Consider the following 24,623-nt stretch of genomic DNA (forward strand, 5'->3'; position numbering starts at 1 on the left):
AAGGAAGTGCCCTCCACATGACCTAAAAGGTAATACACAATTGTGTGCAGAGCTCATTGTAAATGGCACCACCTGTACTGAGCCAGAAGATATAGCAAGCCTCCTGACTGATAAATTTACCTCTAACTTTACTCCTCTCTCCCCCCTTCAACCTTTCCTCAGGAAATATCAAATATAGTCGCCACCCCCACTATCACTAGGGAACAGGTTCCTTAATGCTTTAAGACCAAGAACACTGCACCAATGGGCCCAGACAATATCCCAGGATGACTTATTAATAGCATGAAACATGACCTATCAGGGCTTCTGGAATTATTATTTAACTGTAACCTCCAAACAGGCTTCATGCCTCATGAATGGAGAAAGGCAACAGTCATCCCTCTGCACAAAGGTGGGCCAACTACAGACTCACTAGTCTTGTATATAAAGGCATGGAAAGAATTATCATGGAGATGATTTAACAGAGATGCAGTAAACCTCCAGACACTGGACCCAACCCAGTTCGGTTTAGTCAAGAGCAGGTCGTGCCTATTCAACCTGGTGGACTTCGAGAAGGTCACCAAAGCAATGGAGGAGAGCAATGGAGGAGAGCAAAATCGTTCACACTGCCTACCTTCCTTGACCTGGCCAAGGCATTTGACACAATACCCCACTTGGGCATTGCTGACCAACTCAAGAGGTTAGATACAAGCCCATATGTCATCCAGTGGATAGCCAACTGGTTCACAGACAGGACCCAGGAAGTTAGAATTGGGGAGTCCACCTCTACAAACAGGCCAGTCACAAGTAGAGTCCCTCCGGGATCAGTCCTTGGACCACTCTTTGGAATTTACTTTCCAGAAGTAAAGGCCATCGTCAGTGGTCTCTGGCTGACTACATTTGCAGAGGATTGCAAATTAGGAGCAGTCATCGAATCTCACACTGACACAAATGTTCTCCAGGAGGGGCCGACACACAAACTGCTGCTGTCAGAGTCAATGACTAAAACTAAATGCCAAGAAATGCATAAAAGTATCCTTTGGTAAGTCATCCATCCCTGGTGACCATCATATGGACAATACACCCCTTAGAGTTTACCTAGTAGTCAGGGACTTAGGGACACAGACAGTAATCTAGCCTTTGATCACCACATGTCTACAGTGGTGAGGAAATCATTCCAAGTTGCTCAACTTATAAACAAAGGTATAGCATCCAAGTCCATGGAAGTCATTGTTCCACTGTATTCAGCATTCATCAGACCTATCGTTGAGTACAATGCCCCCCTTTGGTATGTACCTAACCAGGCATATCCAGCAACTGGAACATCCACCAACTGGAACATCCACAGAGGTTCCTCACGAAAAGAACACAGGCCGCAAGTAATGGCCTATGCCGATAGTCTCAAGGCCCCATCTCTGCATTCAGTTTCGTACAGGCTTTTGAGGGGAGATCTATGCCTGGCATACAGGGCATTGTCAGACACCACTCTGATGGACCTCCTGCATATCCACAAAGCAAACAGTACCAAAATTACCCATTATAAAGACTTAAACCTTGCCTGTGATATAAACAGGACCTGCTGGAGAGAGAGGTATGTATCCCAAAGACTACCCAGTCTATGGAACCGGTTCCCCCCATCCATGTGAAGCAGAGTTCCTCCCTAACCCAATTCAAGTACAACATGGACAACTGGATGGGAAACCAGAAATTCATCCCTGGTTTGACACCTAGGTCTCTAATGCAAACAGGTAACCTGTAAATGGTTAATCTTCTAGCCCTATGCTTACAGTTATCACGGGTGTCATAACTTGTCAGAGATTCGGGATGCATGGCTAGGCTAAAAAGGCCCTGGTGATAGTTCGCCTAGTAAACACCTATGATCTAAAAGCATCTGTGCTTCCTCCTTTTCTCTGATTTCACACATTACCAAGGATCAAGGTATGGTGGGAATAACAAAAAGGAGATAACACGGGACAACCATTTGGAAATAGCCTGCTTTAAATGCAGGTTGGTTATTCACTTAAAGTAAGAGAAAAAACAATCAAAATTTCTGAAGGTTTTAGTCCTGTCAAGACAGAGTTCTGTGGACAGAGTATAAAGCATCCTCTCTCTCAATTTTAGTTTTTGGAAACGAGATAGGACAGCTTGGCTTAAAGTGAACACCGATACCACTTTAGGCATAAAAGATTAGTCCTCAAAGAAAACCCATCCTTGTGAAAAACATGACTAGCCACCATTAGAGCTTGTAACTCAGAAGCTCTTCTTTTAGAGAAGAGTTTTCCATGTCAAGGACCTCAGAAATCAGCCTTGCAAACAAAGCAAGAGTTACTTTCCAAAAACTAAGATCCCAAGCATATGTTCTCCATTTACTATGTGATGGAGAAGTAGAACCCTTTTCGAAAACATCTGGAAATGGAAATACACTGAAAGAGGGGGATCCACGGCACACATGTTGAAAAAGAAAGACAAATGAACCTTGACAGTGGAATAAGAAAAGTCAGTGAATAATTCCTCTCGTACTACAGAGCCAATGAAATACTAGCCTTGAGAAAGGTCTTGGTTCTTAGTATGGCAATTTGCCACTATACGACTTCCTAGTAGCAGGTTTCCTTGCCTCCTTTAAAACCTGCTACACATCCTTATAAGTTAGGTGCCTAAAAGGTATTACATCATCATCCAGGGCAGTTAAAGTTGTTTCAAGTTGGGGTTATGAAACAACCCCATCGTGTGTGAGAAGGTCCAGTCTGTGGGGAACACTGAGGTAATGGACATTGGCCATTTCCAAAAGGGAGTCACCATAATAATCTTTAGGAGTACCTTTCTGAATCTTCAGAAAGACACTAGATATCAGTGGGAAAACAGAATGCATCCATATTGCAGTCCAGAGTCCTGTAGCAGAATTCTGCTAGTTTGTTACGAATGGGGGAAATCAGACATCAAGTGTTCCCACAGCCGGATCAAATGCTGGAAGACTCAGTGATTCAATTTCCATTTGCAAGCATATGTCCTGGTCTGCTCAACCGGTCTTCCACAATGTTATGCTATGAAGGAATACAGCAAGATTGTGCTGAACAGCTCTACTTCATGCTACCATAGCTAATCTGCACAGAGGACAGGATTTGAAACCCCACAATTTGTTTAAATAAACTAATCACTGCAGTGTTGTCTGTAATCACTTGCAGTGGTCCTGGGGACCACAAAATGACAATAATGTGGTGTGCATTTATAATGCTTTTTGGTCTTTGTTGCAAAAGACCTGCACTTTTATCCTCAAAGACACAGCTTCCAAGTAAAGTCTAAACATCTGTTACAGACTACACTGGAGCTGAGTGAGAGAATGAGAGACCTGGAGTTAAAAAAAAAAAAAAAAAAAAAAAAACTCTCCATCCAAGCAGTTCTTTACAAATTCCAAAACTGGAGTCTGAAATGTTAGGTGGTGGTAAAATCTGTACGGTCCCAAAGTAAGTACCAGTGAACCTTTCACATATGGAATCTGGATAGAGGAATGACAAGAATTCTAGAGGTCACAAATTAGTACCATCGTGAGAAATGACCTCGTGAAGTCCTGGACTGAATGGAAAAACTCTTAATAGATCTACTCTTTCCAGGGGGGGGGGGGGGGGGGGGGGCTTTTTGACCAAAGGTATATAGAATACGCCCTCAAACTCCTGTGCGAAGCACTGACAAGAAATTGGAATGGTCTCCTGGAAACACAGTCTGGGAAAATTATCTTAGCCAAGTGAGACTTCTGACATTTTGGTAAAAGACGAGACAAAGAGTTATCAAGGGGGGGGGGAGTGCGTCATCAACAGTGTGCTATCCCAGGGGCTAGACACTTTGGATTATCTACTGTTCCACGGGTGTTCACCACAAACACTAGCGCAGAGAACTAAATAGTATGATCATACCTGAAATCGGGAGGTACAGTAATGCATGAATCTGTTAAATCTAGGGTCGCAGTAAAACGCAAATGAGGAACGGGTGTGACTAGTTGTGAGGAGGCAATATTTTGAACTTGGGAATTATCACAAACTCATTTAGGGAAGAACGTACAGATCTCCTGGGTTATTCTTTTAACACCAGAAACATTCTTGAATAAAACCCTTCCCCAACCTTGGGGGGGGGGGGGGCTACTTTTATCACCCAAAGTCAGAAGGGTCTGGGTGGGAAGGGGTTGAACATTGTCAAAAACTTACTCAAATTACTTCTTGGCACCATCCTTCCATTTTTTTAATCTCTGCTAGCAGCTTATTATGTCTGCTTATTTTACTTTTGATAAAAAGTTGTAGTAGCAGCATTGAACCCCTTGACAAACTAGAAGGCTGGGGGGGGGGGGGGATTGGTGAAATCGCCTGGATTGACTTGCGCTTCTCATCACATGCAAGAACCTCTGCAGCAAATGTCTCACAGACTACCCTTCTACTTAAGGGAGCAATTCAAAATTTCAGTTTTATCCTCAGAAAGGTTTTGAGTAAGCAACCAAACAAACCTCTCATAACTCCAGTGGCAACAGCCCTGAAGTGGCATCTACTGAATCATAAGCACATTTCACAGACTGGGCAGACACTTGAGAAGGAATCAATAAGATTACAGAATGCAGCTTTTTCCTCATTGCAGGGGGGGGGGGGGATAGGACACAATACTCATGTTTGCAAAAGTGGCAAGCATAAAATAAAACATGCAAGCATGACAATTCAAAAAAAAAAATGTATGTTGCAAGAGATTATCACCCTTTCAAAAAGTCTTTCAAATGCTTTCCTATCCATGACAATAGGAGAGAGACTGGCAATAATCAGATATTTATAGCAGCTGGGTTTAACAAAATAACATGACTGTTGGGTATATCTGGGCTTAGAATATAAAAAAAAACAAGATTGAGAAACCTATCTGCTTTCTTGGGTGCAAACAGGTTGCCTGTCAGGCAAGTTACAGGCTATGAGAAATGCATACTTTCATGCTGGAAGAACAGGAGTAACTGGTGTAGGTTCAGGAAATTCCACATGCAGCAAATATTTCTTCCCAGACAGTAAAATGTCATCATGTCTAGAATGATGAATCTGTTTTAAAAGAATCCTTCAAAGGGACTGACAAAAGTAACACTATCCACAGAATCAGGATCAGAAACCCAGGGAGAAAAAAGTACAGTTTTGTACCTACCATAAATGTAGATGTCCGATAGGTATGCATCTGCAGTCCTAACATATGGGTTGTCCTGCCTCAGGCAGCCCTTCGGTCGGCCGGATTCCAAAGCCTGGGTCTGGCCTCGGCTGATGTCGCACTTCACCCGACGTCATAGCTGCTGTTTTGTTTGGTATAAAGGCATCAGCCGACGCCATTTTCCTCAGTGTTTCTTGCCCCAGATGCCAGGTGCCCTCTAGGAAGGCTAAATTTGGATAAATGCAAGAGGGGAAGGAGGGTGGGTAATCCTGACTGCAGATGCATACCTATCTGACATCTACATTTATGGTAGGTACAAAACTGTACTATGTCCTTCAAGGATGCATCTGCAGTCCTAACATATGGGTAGAATACCATAGCCAAACTGGGGGAGGAGGCACTAAGATGAAGATGGTGTAGTTAAGATCCCTTGCAAAACAGCAGTTGCAAAACCTGCTCGGGATCTAGAGTTTAAGGGTAGATTATAATGCTTGGCAAATGTATGCACGGAGCTCCAAGTAGCAGCTTCTAAAATGTCTTTGGTAGCCACTCCTCGTAGGGAAGCTGTAGTGGTGGTTGTAGCTCTTGTGGAATGAGGTCTGATATTATCAGGAGTTGTCTTTCCATGAAAAGAATAGCAAAATCGAATGCAATTTCCTATCCACTTTGAGATGGTCTGTTTTGAAATTGCTTTTCCTTTTATTCCTGTTGCATATGCTACCAGAAGCTGGTCAGTTTTTCTGCTGGTCTTGGTTCTGTCCAGATAGTAGCGCAATTGTCTGTGTACATCCAAGGTATGTAGCAGTCTTTCCCCCCTGTTCTGTGGGTTGGGGAAGAATGTAGGTAAATGAATCGCTTGGTTCAATGATACTCTGGAGACCACTTTTGGCATAAAGGTAGGGTTAGTTCTCAGAGAGACTCTGTCCTGATGGAAGATAAGGAAGGGTTGTACTGCCATTAATGCCTGTAACTCAGATACCCTTCTTGCTGAAGTAATTGCCAGCAGGAAAGCAGTTTTCCAAGACAAGAATTGTAATTCTGCTTTTGCTGCTGGTTCAAAAGGGGGAAGTGTTAACTTTTCCAGCACAAAGTTGAGATCCCATGTAGGTAAAGGTGGTTTCCTTGGAGGTTTTACATTTTTGATTCCTCTCAAGAACTGCCCGAGTAGAGGATGAGAGAAGACAGGAGGATCCATGTTGTATTCTGCTGAAATTGCTGATGCATGAATCTTAATGGAGGAGTAAGACAGGCCATTGTGGAACAGCTCTGCTAAATATTCCAGGATGTGTGCTATGTTTGCCAATGAGACATTTTCTCCCTTTGCTGCACTCCAAATGAGGTATCTTTTCCACTTGGCTGAATAAGTCTTCCTTGTGGAAGGTCGGCGTGCCTCCAGGATAATGTCCTTAACCCTCTGAGATAAACCTGGGTTATTTTGTTTTATGCAATATTCCAAGCAGCTAGCTGCAGTGTTTTCAAGTTTGGATGTAGGATCTTGTAGTTGTCCTGTGTTAGTAGTAAGGGGCATAGAGGTAGTGGCCAAGCGTGTGTCAGACATGCTCCTCAAGCGGGTACCAATGTTGCCTCGGCCAGTCTGGAGCTATCAGAATTACCCTTGGCTGATCCTCTCTGATCTTCAGTAGAACTTTGTACATCAAGGGAAGAGGTGGAAATGCATATGCTATCAGGTTTTTCCAGCTGAAGGAAAGGGAGTCCACCCTCCAAGCAAGTGGGTGGTATGCTCTTGTGCAGAATTTCTTCAATTGGTGGTTGTGTGGGGAGGCGAACAGGTCTATCTGTGGTAGTCCCCATTTCTTTGTTATGGCTTTGAAGATATCTGGATGCAGCATCCATTCGTGAGCATCCGTGGTAGTTCTGCTTAAGGTGTCTGCTAGAGAATTTTCTTTTCCTGGTACAAATCTGGCCTGAAGTTGAATGTTGAGATTCAGGGCCACATTCCACAGGTCCATTGCCATCCGGCATAGAGGATATGAATGTGTACCTCCCTGTTTGTTGATGTACCACATGACTGTGGTATTGTCCGTCCTTATCAGCAGATGACCCTGTTGAAGGAGTGGTCTGAATGCCTGGATCGCATGTTTCACTGCCAGCATCTCCTTTAGATTTATGTGTAGGTTCAGCTGGTCTTGGGTCCATAGGCCTTGTATACACTTGTCCACCATGTGTGCCCCCCATCCTAGGTCTGAGGCGTCCACCATGTGTGCCCCCCATCCTAGGTCTGAGGCATCCGTGGTGATGGTTTGGCTTGGATGAGGTTTGTGGAAAGACAATCCTCTGTTCAACTGACAGGCCTGAGCCCACCACAGGAATTCTTGCTTCAGGCATGGAATTATTGGAATCTGGGCTTCTAGACTGTGCTTGTGTTGAGACCATACATTCCTTAGGTACCATTGCAACTTCCTCATATGCAGCCTGGCATGCGGAACCAATATTATGCAGGATGCCATGTAACCCGGGGCTTGCAGGACTTTCCTTGCAGTAAGCTGAGTTTGGGTTGTTAATGTCATGAAGTAGACTGGTAGTTGCTTTCGTTTTTCTTCTGTGAGAAAAGCCATTTGAGTTGATGTATCCAGTTCTGCACCCAAGAAAGTTATCCTTTGGGATGGTACTAGTCTTGATTTTTTCATGTTGACTGTGTATCCCAAGGCTTGCAACAGTTGCATGACATTTTCCAAATCTTTTGTTAATTTTTCCTTGTTGTCCGCTTGTATTAGGCAGTCGTCCAGGTATGGGTAAATTTGAATTCCCTGAAGCCTGCAATGAGCAATTACGGATGCCAGGCATTTCGTGAATACTCTGGGTGCAGTAGATAAGCCAAAGGGCAATGCTGAGAATTGATAATGCTCTGATCCTGCAAGAAATCTGATGTGTCTTCTGCAATCTGGTCGTATAGGGACGTGCAGGTATGCCTCCTTGAGATCTAGAGTCACCAGCCAAGACTCCTTGCCCAGCATGGGAAGAAGTTGCTGGAGGGTCAGCATTTTGAATTTTGGAACAATGAGACATGTGTTCAGTGCGGACAAGTCGAGAATAGGTCTCCATTGATTTTCTTTTCTTGGTACAAGGAAAAGCCTGGAGTAAAATCCTTGGCCTTGCTCCATAGGCGGTACCTTTTCTATAGCTCTCATCCTTAGTAGGTTGTTGATTTGTCTTAGAGCGTCTGTTTTTTGGCTTGGTGGTAGGTTTGGCATTCCTCTCTTTTTTGGTAGAGTGTGGAAGTGAAACCTGTAGCCCTTGTCTATTGTTTGTAAAGTCCATTGTCTCCTGTGATGTAATGCCAGTTGTCGGAAAATAAGGCTAGCTTTCCGCCCAAGGGTGCTTCCAGTTGTTCCCTGGTAGGCGGAACCAGAGCCAAGTCATTGTGTCTGCCCTGTGGAAGTGGTTGTAGTTGAATCTGTGGCAGTACTTCTCTGGTTGGTAGGTTGCCACTGACGTCCCGTGTAGGCACCCCTAGATTGACCTCTGCCTCTTGGGCGTCTATTTCTGCCTCTCTGTGCTCTGGAGTTGTCTGGAAAGGACCAATTCTTCGAAGGCCAATTTCTGCTAAACCTCTGAGGTTGGACCTGTAAGAAATCCTTGACTGTTTGGACAGATTTTGCTTTTTCTTCCACCTTCTTTAGAACCTCCTGTGCAGGGGAGCCAAACAAACTTTGTTTTTCCATGGGAGCATCTAGGAGTTTTGACTTAACATGGTCTGGTAAGGATTGTTCTTTTAACCAGGCATGCCTTCGAATCACTGTTCCAGTCATAGCTGATCTAAAGGAAGCCTCCAGTGCATCATAGCCACATTTTAAGAAATGGTTACTGACCTGCTGAGAGTTATGTACCAAATCCTGAAGGGACTTGCGGTCTATAGGTTCAGGAGAGGACAGTTTTTTATTTAGCTGGTCTAACAAAAATTCCTTCTACTGAATCATGTGAAATTGACAGTTTAAGGCCCTGGCCGAAAGAGTAGCAGAGGTATAAACCTTTTTACCCCATCTATCTAATGCTCTAGATTCCCTTTCAGAGGGAAGAGGGTTTTTGGCAGAGGCAGCTGCCACACCATTAGGGCCCTGTGAAATGGTTTCAGGGTCTGCAACAGGAGCCTTATACAAATGGTAGTGTGTGTCCGGAACCCTATAATATCTGTCAGGCTTGGCAGGGGCCGGAGGAAGAGAATCAGGGGCAGTACAGGCATCATTATATGCATCATCAACAACTGTTAGTACTGGAGGAATGGCTAAAGGCCTATGCTGTGGTAAGTGTAAAAAAGTCCTTAGCCTTTTCCTTGAATCTGAAAAATCCTGGCCCTGCCATTGGAAGTGTTCCCTCATAGCATGTAAGGTTTCCCCAAAAGAAAATTCTTCAGGAGGAAAAGCAGAAGGAATTGAGTCTTCTGCATCAGAATCCTCATAAGGAGAATATGGGCCTTCGTGAGGGTCCGAGTCATCCGAGGAATAGTCTGTAGAAACAGGTTCCGGGGGTTCAGTCCTAGGCCTCTTATCTGGAGGGGGCTGAGAGGCCCTGTCTGGGTGAGGTTGGGATCCCCTGATCAAAGAAATGAGATCCTCAGCCAGGCTGAGTATTTGGGAACTAGAGGGAGGCCTATGTGAGGGAATTTTAGCAGGTAAGGCCTTAGAAGATTTAGCTGCTTTAGCCCTGGCAAAAGCCTTGATAGACATAGAAGCAGGGGGTCTAGCAGCCCCACGTGCAGGGGTAGATATGTCTAAAGGAATAGTGTCTGACAAATCCTGGGTGCCTGCTTCTGTAGCAGTAAATTCAGCAGCAGATTCAGCCATGCTCTGCGAGGCCTCGGCTATCGGAGGCATGCTTTCGGCCGAAGGAAGAACCGAGGGCTCGGTTTCAGCCGAAACAGAGACACTCGCGGTTGGCCTATCCGTGGTTTCAGCCGAAACCGCGGACTGCGAGTGTCGGTCCTTTTCCTTGCGCTTTTTAACTAATTGTGTAGTCGGAGTCTCCGACGGCATTTTGTATGCAAAAGCGGGACCAAAAAACTCCTCTGCAAACTCCGACCGACGTCTAAGCGTCCGTCGGTTGAAGGAAGCACAGGCTAGACAAGCTGATACGTCACGGTCTGGGCCTAAGCAAGGAAGGCAGTAAGAGTGGAAATCCTTATGAGGTATTTGTTTCCCACAAGTTAAACAATTATTTACTTTGTCTGACATCGGCTGAGGCAAGAAAGAGTCCCCAACGGGGTACTTAGCTTTTTAGAAGTCTTTGGTAGTAGAAATCTCTGGATCTGACCGACCGGCACTTGCAAACAGCTTCTGCTTCGGGCGCCGCGCGGCAAGAAAGACAGAGGAAAATGGCGTCGGCTGTATACCCAACAAACAGCAGCTATGACGTCGGGTGAAGTGCGACATCAGCAGAGGCCAGACCCAGGCTTTGGAATCCGGCCGACCGAAGGGCTGCCTGAGGCAGGACAACCCATATGTTAGTACTGCAGATGCATCCTTTAAGGACATCAAGTGGCATATCCAAGATTTTGAACATATTTAGATAACGAAGAATCCCTTTTGTATTTGCCAGAAACAGCAGTGCTAGACAGCACAAACTGAACCCTGAACTACGCCCAATAAATCATTCCTGTTCAAAATAACAGGAGAAGATCTGTAACTTTTTCCTTCTTCTGATGGGAATTTCTGAAGCAACAAATCTACTTCTACAAAGCAAAACATTCCTAGTGAGGGGCAATCTAGTCTGGCCAGGCAGAGAAGTATTCCCTTCTTCTCCCAGGACTGAAGCAGAAGGGTTCTCCCTTGCCAGACAAGTGCACTACAACAGCCTTAGAAGATGCATTTAACCTCCTGGCTGGAGGGACTACATCAGAAGGAGCCAAGGAAAAAGATGAATGGACTGAGGAACACAAACTGCCACAGCAGAGTCAAACTGCCTCTGCTGCAGATTATCAGCCTGCTGTGGTGTCCAAGGCTGTTTATTAAATTTTCTTCTTTCTTTGTGGCTGAAAGGAGAAGAAAACAGTAGTTTAAGTTAATTCACCAGAACAGTAGATGTTAGATCATCACTGTTGCAGCAGCCTTCGCTATGTGGGTTCTATCATTTTAAGGATATAACAGCTGGTTAGCTTCCAAAGTTTCAGGGCGTGACACCCAAATTGTCAGGCAGCTCAAGCTGAGCTCACAGACAAGAGTGTGTGTGCGAAGCCCTTCACAGCTTTTCTGCCAACAGAGAGAAGGAGGCTGAACCCTAAAAAGAAACATTTAGGAACAAGAAATAAAATGTCCAAACCTGGCATAAAAAGCACACCAAAAACAAGGGGGATGGAGGGAAGAGGCAGTTAAATTCAGCAGTGATTATTTGAACATTTACTGTTATGGTAAAAGTGAACTTGAACAAATGTACAACATTCATCATATTGATCACTACTGCAGCAGCCTTAACGACACGGCTAGATTACCTTAGCAAACTACATTTGGGAGGTGGAAGCACAACAGACCAGAAGCCATTGGAAATGGTCTTAAAGCCTGCTCTGGATCTAAAAAAGGAATCGAGATTATAGTGCTTTGTAAAAAGTATGTACAGAGGACTAGCATCTTCTAGAATACTTCCAGAATCGAACCCTTTCCAAAAAGCCAAAGTTGAAACCAAGGCCCTACTATGGTGGGGGCCTTGACCTTCTCCAAATAGTTTTGTTATGGAGAATACAGCAGAAAGTAATAACCTTAGACAAACATTTGGAAATGGTCCATTTTGACAGGAGGTTGCCCCTTCTTACCTTCAAGAAATGAATAACTGATCTGAAAATTTAGTGCCGTCAAGATAGCGTCAGAGCTGTCTGACATCCAGGGTATAGACTATCCTCTCACTCCTTTTTAGATTCAGGAAAGAAACCAGGGACAGTACAGTAAACTCAGAAACCACTTAGCCATAAAATCGAGGATTACTTCTCAAAGAAATCCTGCGCTATGGAAAATGAGATTAAGTTGCAAGCTCTTACAGCAAGTTAGCCCAGATATCCTTCTTGCAGAGGTCACAGCAATCAGTAAAACGGTTTTCCATATTAAGAACATAAAACAAGCCAAATTAGCTGGTTCAAATGGAGCAAGGGTCCACCAACTCAAAATTAAGATCCCAAGCACTGGAGGGGGGGGGGGTTTCTTTGTGGTGAATGCTTTGGAGCAGGGACACAGAAGGGAAGACATGGATTTAAGGTCATCTGTTGTCTCTCCCCAAATGACTTCTCTTTTGACAACCTCCCGTATGGGGATTGAAAAGTTAAAGGTGTTGGCACTGGGACCAAAGAGATTTCAGATACCACTACCTTCCTCAAATGCAGTCTTGCCGGGGGTATTGATAATCATACACCACAGGATCCAAAACCCTGAAGTACTCCCTTGCAGTGTCTGAAATCTCACTGGAAACCCTTAGAAATAGGTCTAGATCTATTTTCTTTTACCTATGGAAGAAAAGCTCTTTGAACTGAGGTGTCTAGCTGATTTCCCAGGAACACACTCCTGCGTGAAGCACCTTTGAGGGAAGATTGTTAGGCCTAAAACTGGCCACAAAGGCAGCTAGCCTCATACTTGCCTATAAATCTATGAAGAACGACTTTTGAATGCTCTCTTGGAATAACAGCTTGTAAAACCCATCCAAGAAAGAATCCCGACATGAAGACTCTGAAAAGACAAGTCTAAATAAGTGAACATGTCAATACCCTGTAGCCTGCAATGATAAACAACTGGAGCAACACTCTTTGTGAACACTCTTGGTACAGCAGATAGGCCAAAGGACAAGGCAGAGAGCTGGTAATGTTTTGTGCATCTGGATCACATTAAGAAATTCTTCAAGTCTGGATGAAATGGGATAGGATCGGCATCTCAAGTTTAGTGTTACCCAAAAACTAAGTGGAGGAGGCAACAGTCTGCAAAGTGACATTCTGAATTAAAGCACCATCATAAACAGGCTTAGGAAAGAAAGATCCAAAACTGGCCTCTAACCATTTTCTTTGGCACCAACAACATCCCGGAATAAAATCCCTTCCCCACCTGGGAACGAGAAAATGGTTATATTACTCCTTGAAACAGCATTTGATGAACAGGTGGAAGTTGGATCTGGAGGGTGAGAAATGACCACCTAAAAAAGGGAGGAATTATCTCCCACTTCCATTTGCAACATTGATGAATTTTTCAGAACCAATGTGTGTTAAATGGTTACCACAGAAAAAAATGGAGATTCAGACTTTCTGAAGAAAAAAGTGCCAGGATAGGAGTCACAAGATCTCTTGAGTCGGACTTGGACTGTTCTTTGTTTTGGGAGGTTGGAGACTTTTTGCCATTTCTTCTTAAATGTAGGTTTACCTGTACTTTAAGATTATTTATTCTGCTTTTTGCCAAAACTGGATGAGGGAAAGAGAGAATTCCTTAATTTTTTTTTTTGGGGGGGGGGGGGTGGGGTTGAAAATCTTGAGCTTGTCGATGAACCTCAGTGTTCTCCAACTGATTACACCAGCACATTCTAGAACTAGTTTCAGAGCAAGAGAACCCCCCTCCCCCCACAGGGAGAATCCCGAATGGAGCTCTCCTCAGACTGTGAATCAGAAATCTGAGGGGGAAAAAAAAAAACCTGCATTCACCCCTGCATTTTCCTGTTCAGATTCAGAATTGTGCATCTCTTCAGAAAAAGAGATATCCCTCCTTTTATCAGAAACTACTTTACAAAGAGGATCAACAGCCGGAATTAAACCCTGAACTACAACCAGTAAACTACTCCTATCCAAAGAAATAAATGCTTGGATTGGTTTCTTTTGGACAGGAAAATTGAGACCAATTGTGTTCCTAATGGCAGCAGCGGCTTCCCCAGGGATGGGTACAGCATTCTGCCGCAACAAACCTTCCCTATTCCTAATTAAAGGAGAGGAAAGTGTCTCTCTCTCTTGCCCACTGAGGGGACCCAACAGCCGCAGAACATCGCTAACCACCAGTCCATAGTGGCTGCAGGTGCTACACCAGAGCAATTCAGGGTAAAAGATGGTCTGAGGTATAAACAAATGGTCACAGCAGTGTCACCCACCTGCAGCTAAGCAAATCACTTGCCTGTTGTAGAAGGAAAAGCTATTTGCTTAATTATTTCTTGTTGTTGCTGGAGGACTGACTGTGGGACCACAGCATGTTCCATGGTCAAGACAAAAATGGTTCCTCTTTCCTAAGAAAGACAAGCAGCAAAAGCCGGTTACCACCAGTCTACAAAAAAGTTATTCATTTATTTTTTTTTTTTTTTTTACAGAAAAGCACAGTAAAAAGCACTTTTTAAACACTATGCAAGTCCCACAAAACAAAAGAAAACTAAACTATTTCTCCAATAACAAAAAAAAAAAAAAAAAAAAAAAAAAAAAAAAAAAAGTTATGTCTTATTAACTTGGCATTTGTGTGGTCTTCCTTCACTCATCCTCATAAGAGTCTCGGATCCAACTCGACCACATTCTACAGACTTGGATCTGACTCTCAAACTCCTCCCTCCTACCCATAATCCCTTACATCCACCCAAGTACCTCAGATCAAGTTTGTTGCTTCCATAAATGCATCACCACACAGAAAGGAACTGCAGAAAATCTCAGACACAGGAGTCCCTTCATAATGCAGGTTACTCTAGAAAAAAGGAGGAGGGAGATGGTTGGGTGAGAAAGTGAGGAGGAATGAATGAAGGCAACAGAGATTCCAAGTTATGGTAAAACAATTTTTTAATCTGATGTCTTCTTCATTCCTCCTCAAGAAAGGGTGAGAGTCACCAGACATGTAGATCCTGGGTGGTCTTATTGGAAGGACATGCCGAAGTACCATCGAACCAAAGGAGGCCCTGCTCTTGGATACGATATTCAACTTGTAGAGCAACACAAAGGTGCGACTGTTCGACCATGTTGCTACCGCACAAATACCATCAATAGAGGTTTTAGAATAGAAGGTAGAAGTAGTAGCCATAGATCTAGTGGAATGTGCCCTGGGAGGACTAGGTAATTCCAATCCTTTGACAGAGTAAATGTACAAAATGAGCTAGATATCCATTTTGCCAAGGTAATTTTTGACACCGCCTGCCCCAGTCTATTAGATGAGGATGCTACAAAGAGCCAGACTTCCTGTGTGTTTTGATCCTGTGCAGGTAAAACCTGAGTTGTCTATGCAAGGAGGCTTAAAGGATAAGACTTGCAGTTTGGAAACCCTCTTAGCAGAAGTTACAGCCACCAAAAGGGCTGTCTTCCATGATAAAAACTTAATGTTGCAACTTGCAGTTTGTTCAAAAGGTCCCAGAGTCAAAGACAACAACACAACAGTGCGGTACCAAGGAGGGGATGGGCCCTTGATTGGAGGCATTAACTAGAACACACTGTTCATGAAGGAGTTGCAAAACCTAAACGTGAACACAGAACAAGACTGACTTTCAGCATGGAATTTGGAAAGAAGGGGTCAGTGTTTCTGCCCATGACCCAAACAAAGCTCTTTGGAGCTTTGGAAAGCTGGCTGGCTGCTATATCCTGTGCAAGATACAACTCGTATAGCTAAGGCTACTTACTACAGCAATGATCAGTAGGATGAGCATCCCCACTTGACTACAGAAATTGATGTTCACAATAAACATGTAAACACTCATGTCTGCTATACACACACAAATAGGTGCCCATGTACAGAACCACAATACATGCATAAACACAAGATCTCTGTAATACTACAGAAATGAACCAATAGCCTTATTCACGCAGATATCCATTCTCTTACCTGTTACTGTGTTTGGACTTCTCCTTTTTGTGATCTTTGTGTTTGTGTTCTCTGTCCTTCTCTTTATGTTTTTCTTTGTGGGAATCTAAAATGACAAAGAAACCATTATAAGCCAAATTCATCTGCACAGTAGATATTCTAAAAATGTTTACAAAGGAAAGAAAAAATATGGCTTTGATTAAAGCCATACAAATGTAAAGATTTTTGTTCTATCCTCAGAGCTGAAGTTTTTTTTGCACAACTTGAAAAAATAACCTAACAAAAAGACTCCCTTGAGAAAACTAATGAGATGTTACGTACCACAGTTTAAAAACAAGAACTGATACTTGGATAACGTTTCAGGGAGGTACCTCAGGCAAAAAGCATAACATTCTTATTCCAATATTACTTCCAACACTACATGTGCTCCTCAAAGACCACCTCATACCCACCTATCCAGTTCCTCCAATAACCAATGCCAGACAGCAAAAAAGATACAAATACTCAGTATGAAAGGAGACCTCTAGCACCAAGCCCCACAAGGATTCACTCAACCAAGTACGTACAGCACAAATGTCTGCCACAGAAACATTTCTCACCCTTTAAGTGGACTGGCACCTGACAGCAACAAGCAGCTAATTGACGAGGTGTGCATATGCTCTATGAAAACAGTCAGTTTAGCTAAAAATCAACACATCCCTACCTCAAGGGGAAAAATAATAATAATAAAAAAAAAAAAAAAAAAAAGGGTTGCCCTAATTTCACCCACTCCCTTCAGGTGAGCCATAGGCTGCTGATGCACACCATGGAGCTCCTTCTCTGCAGAAAAAAACTGGGCTAACAATGGACTGATCTTATAGGGAATCACAACACCACTTTTGAGAGTTTAAGTCCTGTGGAACAAGTGAAAGTACATCAAAAGACAAAAGGTTTGCAGTCAGACAATAAGCAAGCACAAGAGCCATGAAATTCAGAAGTTAAAATGGAGAAGGGGTCTTCTAATGCAGAAAGACATGCAGAACCCCTTTGACAAGCTGTTTTTACTAGCTGATGCTGGGCCACAGTTTTACCATCCAATGTCATTTCTGCACAGAGATGCCCTAAACCTGCACTCTATGTGGCAACAAACACCCAAATTAAATAAGTGTCCCAAGATAACCATGAAGCCACAGGATACCAGGGAGACCAGCAGAAGTACAGGATCTACATTAGAAGACCAGGCTTTGAGGTAAAACCATGCTATCACCCCAACCAGACAGGACTTCCTTACTTGTGCTAGCATATAGTTTCCGGTATTACTATGGAACAAACAACCTGAAGTACACCCTATTTGGGGCCACAACCCATGTTTATTTTCTGTGCTCTGCAATCAAAGTTAAAGGATAACCAGAATGCTTCCATTACCTATAGCTCCAGAAGTTGGCTGCAGCTACCTATGTTTGGACACACTTGTACTGGTTGTGAGGGAATTAACATGGACTGTTAGGTTTGAACAGGCTGAGAAGGGCCCATCAATGCAATGCCATCCATAGAGGGATGCTAAAGTCTACACCGCCTGCAAGACCTGCACTGCCTTTATAAACAGAAAGGGTACATGCACATTCTGCTCTGTCTAGTCACGTACTACAGCAATGGTCTGGTAGGAATCCAATTCCCAAAGCTTGTAGAGCAAAAGCTCTGAAGCCACCATTTTTAGACAAGTGACTTTTCTAGAACAAAGGGAAAGCCCAAGGGAGTTATTAATGCATCAGTTGTGAAAACCTGCAATGTGCTGTGCTTGAGGAAGGAAACGGTCCACATTCATAACAATAGTAGTGTCTACCATTCTAGAACTGCAACACAAGAGTCCATCACAAACAAAAAGAAAAAATCTGCAAGGTTTACAATGACTTTGTAGCAGCAAACTCCTTAAGACTACTGAATCATCAGCATCTTCCAAGCATACAAACAGCCATGAAGATTGACCTCAACAAGGCAAAAGAATCAGAGACTAAAAGCACTTCTGTAACCTCAACCAGGTTGCCAAAGAAAATACTAACTCCTGCCAAAGGCATGAGCATCTGACAATGATCATCATCCAACGCAAGTGCAGGAAGGACGTGTTACAGCCTTTAAAGCTAGGACCAGAAAGAACACCCCCAACCAAAATTCAGGGACAAGAGAAGCTCAAATTTAAAGTTATGACCAGTAAGACCTTCAAGTAGAACAAGAGCCAGTCCAGTAAGCCCATCAACTAGAACAGAAGCTAGTTGTGCTGACAAGATATCCAGGTTACATATTCAAGGAGGCATCTGCTACTATGGACTAGCACACTGGGAAAAGCTTAGTGCACATCTTCAAGAAGGTGTCTGCTACTATGGACTAGCACACTGGGAAAAGCTTGGTGCACTTTGGAGACTCTAAACTGCCAACATCTTGTGTTTAATAACTCACCCATTTTGAGCCAAACATCCACATGGTCTCCAGACAGTTCTGTACCAAAAAAATCTGTCATGCCTAGTAATAGCAGAGTACCCTGCCCACTTAGGTCAGAGACAGTACAGCTCTCCACTTCCCTCTGGAATAAGGAGTAGCAAGGCAGCAGATTTACCCCTCCCTAAAAGGCAGAAAATGGACTGCAGCTTATGCAAATATATAATCCTGTTCAAGAACTCTGAAAACTACGATGTCACCAAGATATACTTTTTTTTTTTTTGGGGGGGGGGGGGGAAGAGATAAGAGATCAAAAAAGTTAACTAGCCATGCTAGGACACACGTGTCCATGTTAACCACTCCCCTCAAGCAGTACTGGTAGGTTGCAGTAGCTGTCAGGACTGCAAATAAGACAATAGAAGCAACTATGGTTAAAGCTTTGTGACCCAATTTTCATCTTTGAACACCCTTTTTCTTGGGAAGAGGGGAGAGGCTTAGACAATGCCTAAGAAGCTGAGAAGGTGACTTCATAGAAACACCTCACTAACAAACATCTACCTACAAGCACTTTACCTTTTGGAAATCTTTGATGAGGTCCTGGGAAGCGATGCATCAGGAACAGACCAAGTAGCAATACATTCTTCAGCCCAAAGTCCCATCCCTGTTAGTAAAAAGCTATTTCAAAGCAAGTGGTTAAGTAATGTTCCGTATCATTTTATCTCAGAAGTTTTGGAAGAGACTAGAACAGAGCTGATATACAGTTCAGTTAACTCTGTTCCAGAGTGTCAGATAAGATGACACTCACCGACCACATTTGAAACCCTGAACACCTTATCAGATGGTATGCTTTGGTCTCCTGGCCTTATGAGAAGGAGGAAAAAAAATAAATGTAAACACGAGTCTGCCCAGGGATGCACAGATGCATGTTTGGGGTTTACACAGGACATTGAATGCAGAGGACAGACATAAAATGATTTCAGAAATGGAATACTTAAAGACAGACTTTGCTGAGGCAAGAGGTAGCAGTATGAGCCAATGTTCTTCAACCATCTAACTTGGAAAAATATTGCCACGGGGAAGACTGCAGAGGCAGCGACACAGGCCAATCCTCTGTAGTATTTTTGACCTTACAACACAAAGGACAGATCATCTGGCGGGGGCCTACATGAAGGGGATGTCTCACTAATGACCATTATTCCTAGATTCAGTCTTCTAAAGGCACCAGAATCTGATAACTGCTCATCTTAAGAAAAGGTCTATTCCTTTTCTGGAGAGTGGAAGGAGAAGGAAATGAAAAATTGGGAGGTTTAAGATTAAGGATTTAAAAAGCCCTTGGGCAAACTTGTACCACACTCCTGTTAATCTGAGTGGAGTGACAGGAGAGAAAAGAAGTCATGTCTTCTGTTTTCTCTTTCCGGGAGTAACCTGAGATACTATAGGAGGGAAAGCCTACTCCTAATATACCTCCATAAGGGTACCCAGTACATCCACCCAAATGAGAATCTGTGGGATATCTCCTGGACCCTTCAAATAAGCCAGAGGTTCTCCCCCTTTGTGGCCTTTCTGGCCATCTGGTTGATTGTTAGAAGCTCCATATGAATTTCAAGTTTCTGAAAACTCGATCAATTAGCTATGTACTTACCATAACAATAGCTGTATGTGGTCCATCTCTCCTACATTCATTACTGACGGGCTCAGAGCAAATAGTTACTAGCACAAAGTCTCTAATTGGCTGGGCTAACCTGGTATTCCAAGATGCACCACGCCCAAACCCCAGATCTTGCTTGCCAACCATATAACAGTGTTACATACACAACCTCACAGAAAATAACACAAGCAAGAAGAGAGAAAAAAAAACACCCTCAGAAGGGTCTAAGAATGTAATTTCCTCCAAGTCCACCAGGAAGGGGGAAGGTTGGTGGGCACGCAAGAATGTAGGCGAGATGGACCACATACATCTATCGCTAGTAATTGATGTAATGTGGTCCTATCTTGCTTACATTCATTACTGACGGGACAGCGTCCCTAGCACCTATATCCTGTGAGGCTCACAGAAAAATACTCCTGAGCACCGTGGAACCAAAGGAAGCCCAGCCTCTAGACGCCACGACCAGCTTGTAATGAGAAATAAAGGTGTGCGGAGAGGTCCAGGTGGCCGCAGCACAGATGTCATCCAAAGAGAGCCTAGCACGATAAGCTACTGAGGCAGCCATAGCCCTGGTAGAACGAGCCTTAACCGGGAAAAGTAAAACTCTGCCTGCTGATTCGTAAATAAAAGAAATACAGTCTGTAATCCACCTAGCAATAGTACTCCTAGTCACAGGACTACCCTTCTTGTTCTCTGAAAAGGACACAAACAACTGATCCGATTTCCTGTGGAGTTTCGTCCAGTGCAAATAAAGCCATAGCCATCCATGTACATCCAGCTGGTGAAATTTGAATTCCGCTTTGTTTGAAAATTTTGGAAAGAAAACTGGCAACTCAATAGATTAATGAAGACAAAGTGGAAGATACCTTAGGAAGGAAGGAAGGGTTGAGTCTCAAGGAAATCCTATCCTTATGGAAGATCAAATAGGGGCTTTTAATGGAAAGGGCTTGAAGCTCCGATACCCTCCTGGCCGAAGTAATGGCGACCAGAAAAGCTGTCTTCCAAGACAAATATTTTAATTCACAAGCAGCCGGCTCAAAGGGAGCAGAAGTTATTGTTCGAAGCACCAAGTTTAAATCCCATGGCACGACTGATTGTGCTACTGGGGGACGAAGTAACCAGGCTCCTTTCAGGAAGGCTTTACAAAGTTTATGGCCCATAAGGGAAGGCTCATATGAAACGTGGAAATTAGAAATGGCCGCCAGCTGTACCTTAATGGTAGAGGGAGCGGAACCATGTCTGAAGAGCATAGCCAAAAAGTCTAAGACTGCAGACAAGGGGGCTGTGAAGGGGTCTAGATTATGTGCTTGAGCCCAAATAGCAAATCTCCTCCATTTGCTAGAGTATATCTTTCTAGTGGAGGACTTGTGAGAAGACAGGATATGTACCACCTCAGGTGAAAAAAAAAAAAAAAAAAAAAAAGAGTGTAGTCTGACTAAGGATGGAAGTAGAGAAGCCAAGCTGTCAACCTGAGGGTTCGTAGTGATGGATGGAACTGCCCCGACAGATGAGTCAATAGGTCTGGAGCTGGGTCCAGAGTCCAAAGGCCATCCACTGTGTACTTCAGAAGAAAAGGAAACCAAACTTGACGGGGCTAGTGTGGTGCGATTAGAATCATCTTGCTTCCCAAAGAAGTTGCCTTCTGAATCACTCTTGACAATAGAGGAAACTGAGGAAAGGCATAAAGCAGACCGGGGGGCCAATCGTGGACTACAGCATCCCTGGGGGACTCCCCCTGAGGGGGGATCAGAGTGAAGTACCTGCTGCACTTGGCACTGAAGGGACTGGCAAACAGATCGCAGCAAGGCTGACCCCACCTGGAGAAGATCGGAGTCGCAACTCGGTCATTCAGGGACCACTCGTGAGGCATCAGAATAGCTCTGCTTAGCCTGCTATCACATTGGACTTACCCGGAATGTGTGTTGCCACTAGAAAACGTTGGGAAGACACTGCCCAGTTCCACACTCTCATGGCCTCTCTGCAGAGGGGATAGGACTTGGTTCCTCCCTGCTTGTTCAGGTATCACACGACTGACATGCTGTCAGAAAGAATAGCAATCATTCCCTTGGGAAGAGAGCTCTGAAGTACGCTAGAAGCACTGCCCTCATCTCTTGGACATTGATGTGCAAGTGTACCTAGTGATCCTGCCACGTGCCTTGGACCGTTCCGCCCAGATAATGCCCCCCCCACCCTATCTGGGAAGCGTCCGTGGTCACTGTGGCGGTAGGAGACAGGGGGGTTAGGGGGCTGCCTTTGTCCACATTGGTTGAATGAAGCCACCAACATAGGTCCTGTCGGCATTGTTCCATAAGAATCGGATGAGAGAGGGAATTCCTGAAAGGACCACTGGACTGACAGAAGCCACTGGAGGATCCGCATACGTAGCCTGGCTAGCGGTGCTAGCATGATGGTAGCCGCCATTGATCCTAGTAGTTGAACAAGTCTGGCCTGGACTTTGAGGGGTAGTAAGGCCAAAACTTGAGCCTGCAGCACTTTTATTCTTTCTGTTGGAAAAAAAGCCCTCATTTGGACGGATTCCAGCTCTGCGCTGATAAATGCAACACGCTGTGATGGCCGCAAGACAGATTTTTTCCAGTTGAAGGTAATCCCTAGGTATTGGCCCAATGTGATGGTAGCCTTCGTTGCTCGAACGAGAAGATGCCTGATGAGAAGCCAGTCGTGCAGATATGGAAACACCTGGAATCCCTGACGTCTCAGGAGAGCTGTCACTACTGCTAAACATTTGGTAAACACCCTGGGGGCTGTGGTGAGACCAAAGGGCAGGGCACTAAATTGGAAATGGCTGCCTCCCAGCCGGAAGCGTAGGCGACTCCTGGATGCCTTGTTTATCTTGATGTGGTAGTAGGCATCCTTGAGGTCGATGGAGCACATCCATACTCTTTTTTCCAATAAGGGAAAAATGGACTGAAAAGTGACCATTCGGAACTTGGACTTCAGGACGAAGCGGTTTAAACGGCAGAGATCCAGGATGGGTCTCAGGTCGCCTGTTCTTTTCGGCATCAAAAATAATCTCGAGTAAGTTCCTGATCCGATCTGGTCTGCGGGGACTGGTTGGATGACTCCTTTTTCCAGCAGCTTTGAGACCTCTAGCGCTGCTTGATCCCTTTGACTGGGTGGAACGTCTGGGATTTTCTTGGATGAGGGAGGGAACGTGATAAAGGGAATGGTGTAACCTCCGGTAATTATTCGGAGCACCCATCTATCCTGAGTGATGCTTTCCCAGGCTTGAGGGTGCCTCGAAAAACGGCCCCCGACAGGCTCTGGAGCAGCACAGTCGGGCAGTCCCTCAGGGACGTTGGTAGGAGGATCCATGAAAGGATTCGCAGTCTCCTGAGTTGCGGGGGCCTCCCTCGCCCCTAGGGCGACGCCTTCCAGAGTAATTCCTCCCTCCTCTGCCCCTGGAGGGGGGGGGGTCATCACCATGATTGGCAGGGAAAGACTTCAGAGACTTCCTGAACCACATCTTCCCTCCCCCCTCTGTGCCTTGGGATAAGGCCTAGAGGGAAGCGAAAAACAGGCCCCTACGGCAGAAAAAGTCTTACCCTCCTGCTCACATCTGGGGAGAGTGTCTTTCACTTTGGGTCCAAAGAGTGAGGACCCATCAAAAGGAGAGTCCGTGAAAAAAGACTTGAAGGCCTCCACGAAGTGGCACAGGTGCAGCCAGGCTTGCCTCCTGAGGGCTACGCCTGAGCTAGCTGCCCTACCCGCCCCCTCGGCCGCATAGGATATGAGCCTCATGGACGAGTTGACAATAGAGGAAAGGGTAGACAACTGGGTGTTGACAGTCTGATTCACCGCCTCAGGCAAGTTACCCGATGAGTATCTCCCAATTCTTTGAGGAGATCCCTTTGGAGCAGAGTAAAGTGACAAAGGTAGTTAAACGACCGCAGGGTAAAGGTCGCTGAAGACAGGGTATGCTTCCCATATGGATACATACTCCTGGACTCCTTGTTAGGAGGATGAACGGAAGCAGAAGCCTCTGCAACGTCCTGCTGAGTGGCAGACACCACCACCATGGCATCTACAGGAACTCCTTTAGTTAAGAACTCTTTTCCTGGGGGTGCAGACAGAAACCTGTTTGGGCGGCTGGGTACCGGTTCCACGGAGTCAGGCTGTTCGCACACCCTTCGACAAATAAGGCCCAACAATTCAAAGGGCGGAGACGCCCAGGAAGCAAAAAGTCGGGCTCCGAAGGCCTTGAGGAAGACGGACTCCTCCTCAGAGGGGGTTTTGGAAGGCCAATCGCTTCTCTGCCTCAAAATCTCCAGGATGTCAAAGAATGAGACATCGGAGGACGATTTAGGGGACCCCTCTGCGTCAGAGGTCGGTATCTGAGGTGACTGACAAGTCCGAGGAGTGTATGTGCTTCCTCTTGCACAATCTTTCTGGGAGGCTCCTCAGGCAAGGACTCTGAAGGGCCCTCAGAAAACTGGGGACCACGCATGGGGGTATCTTCAGGCTTTGGAGCCCCGCTGTCCACTGATAGGGGTGTCCTGGGAAGGAGTGGCTGACTCGAGTGATGTCACTGAGGACCTGGCCAGTGCGCTCCTCATGGCCTCGAAGGCGGGTCCACCAGAATCAGAGGACCGACCAGTCTCCGAAACCATAATTGGAGTCGGGGTTCCCCTAGCCGATGCACTAAGAAGGAGACTCGGTGCCGATGTTTGGAGTCACGA

The 24,623-nt window shown here is 44.8% G+C and overlaps 1 protein-coding gene across 1 annotated transcript in view; it reads right to left on the reverse strand.

Annotated features, from left to right (window-relative positions):
• The window catches only part of LOC122802395 (DNA topoisomerase 1-like), a 498,452-nt gene that overhangs the window by 392,170 nt on the left and 81,659 nt on the right, over positions 1 to 24,623 (reverse strand). Inside the window, exon 4 of the mRNA XM_044072020.1 lies at positions 15,888 to 15,972. Coding sequence (XP_043927955.1) covers positions 15,888 to 15,972 — 85 coding nt within the window. The remainder of the gene's footprint in view (positions 1 to 15,887; positions 15,973 to 24,623) is intronic.

This window comes from Protopterus annectens, chromosome 5.part0 (assembly GCF_019279795.1).
Source record: "Protopterus annectens isolate FY-2018-M chromosome 5.part0, PAN1.0, whole genome shotgun sequence".
Taxonomy (NCBI): domain Eukaryota; kingdom Metazoa; phylum Chordata; order Ceratodontiformes; family Protopteridae; genus Protopterus; species Protopterus annectens.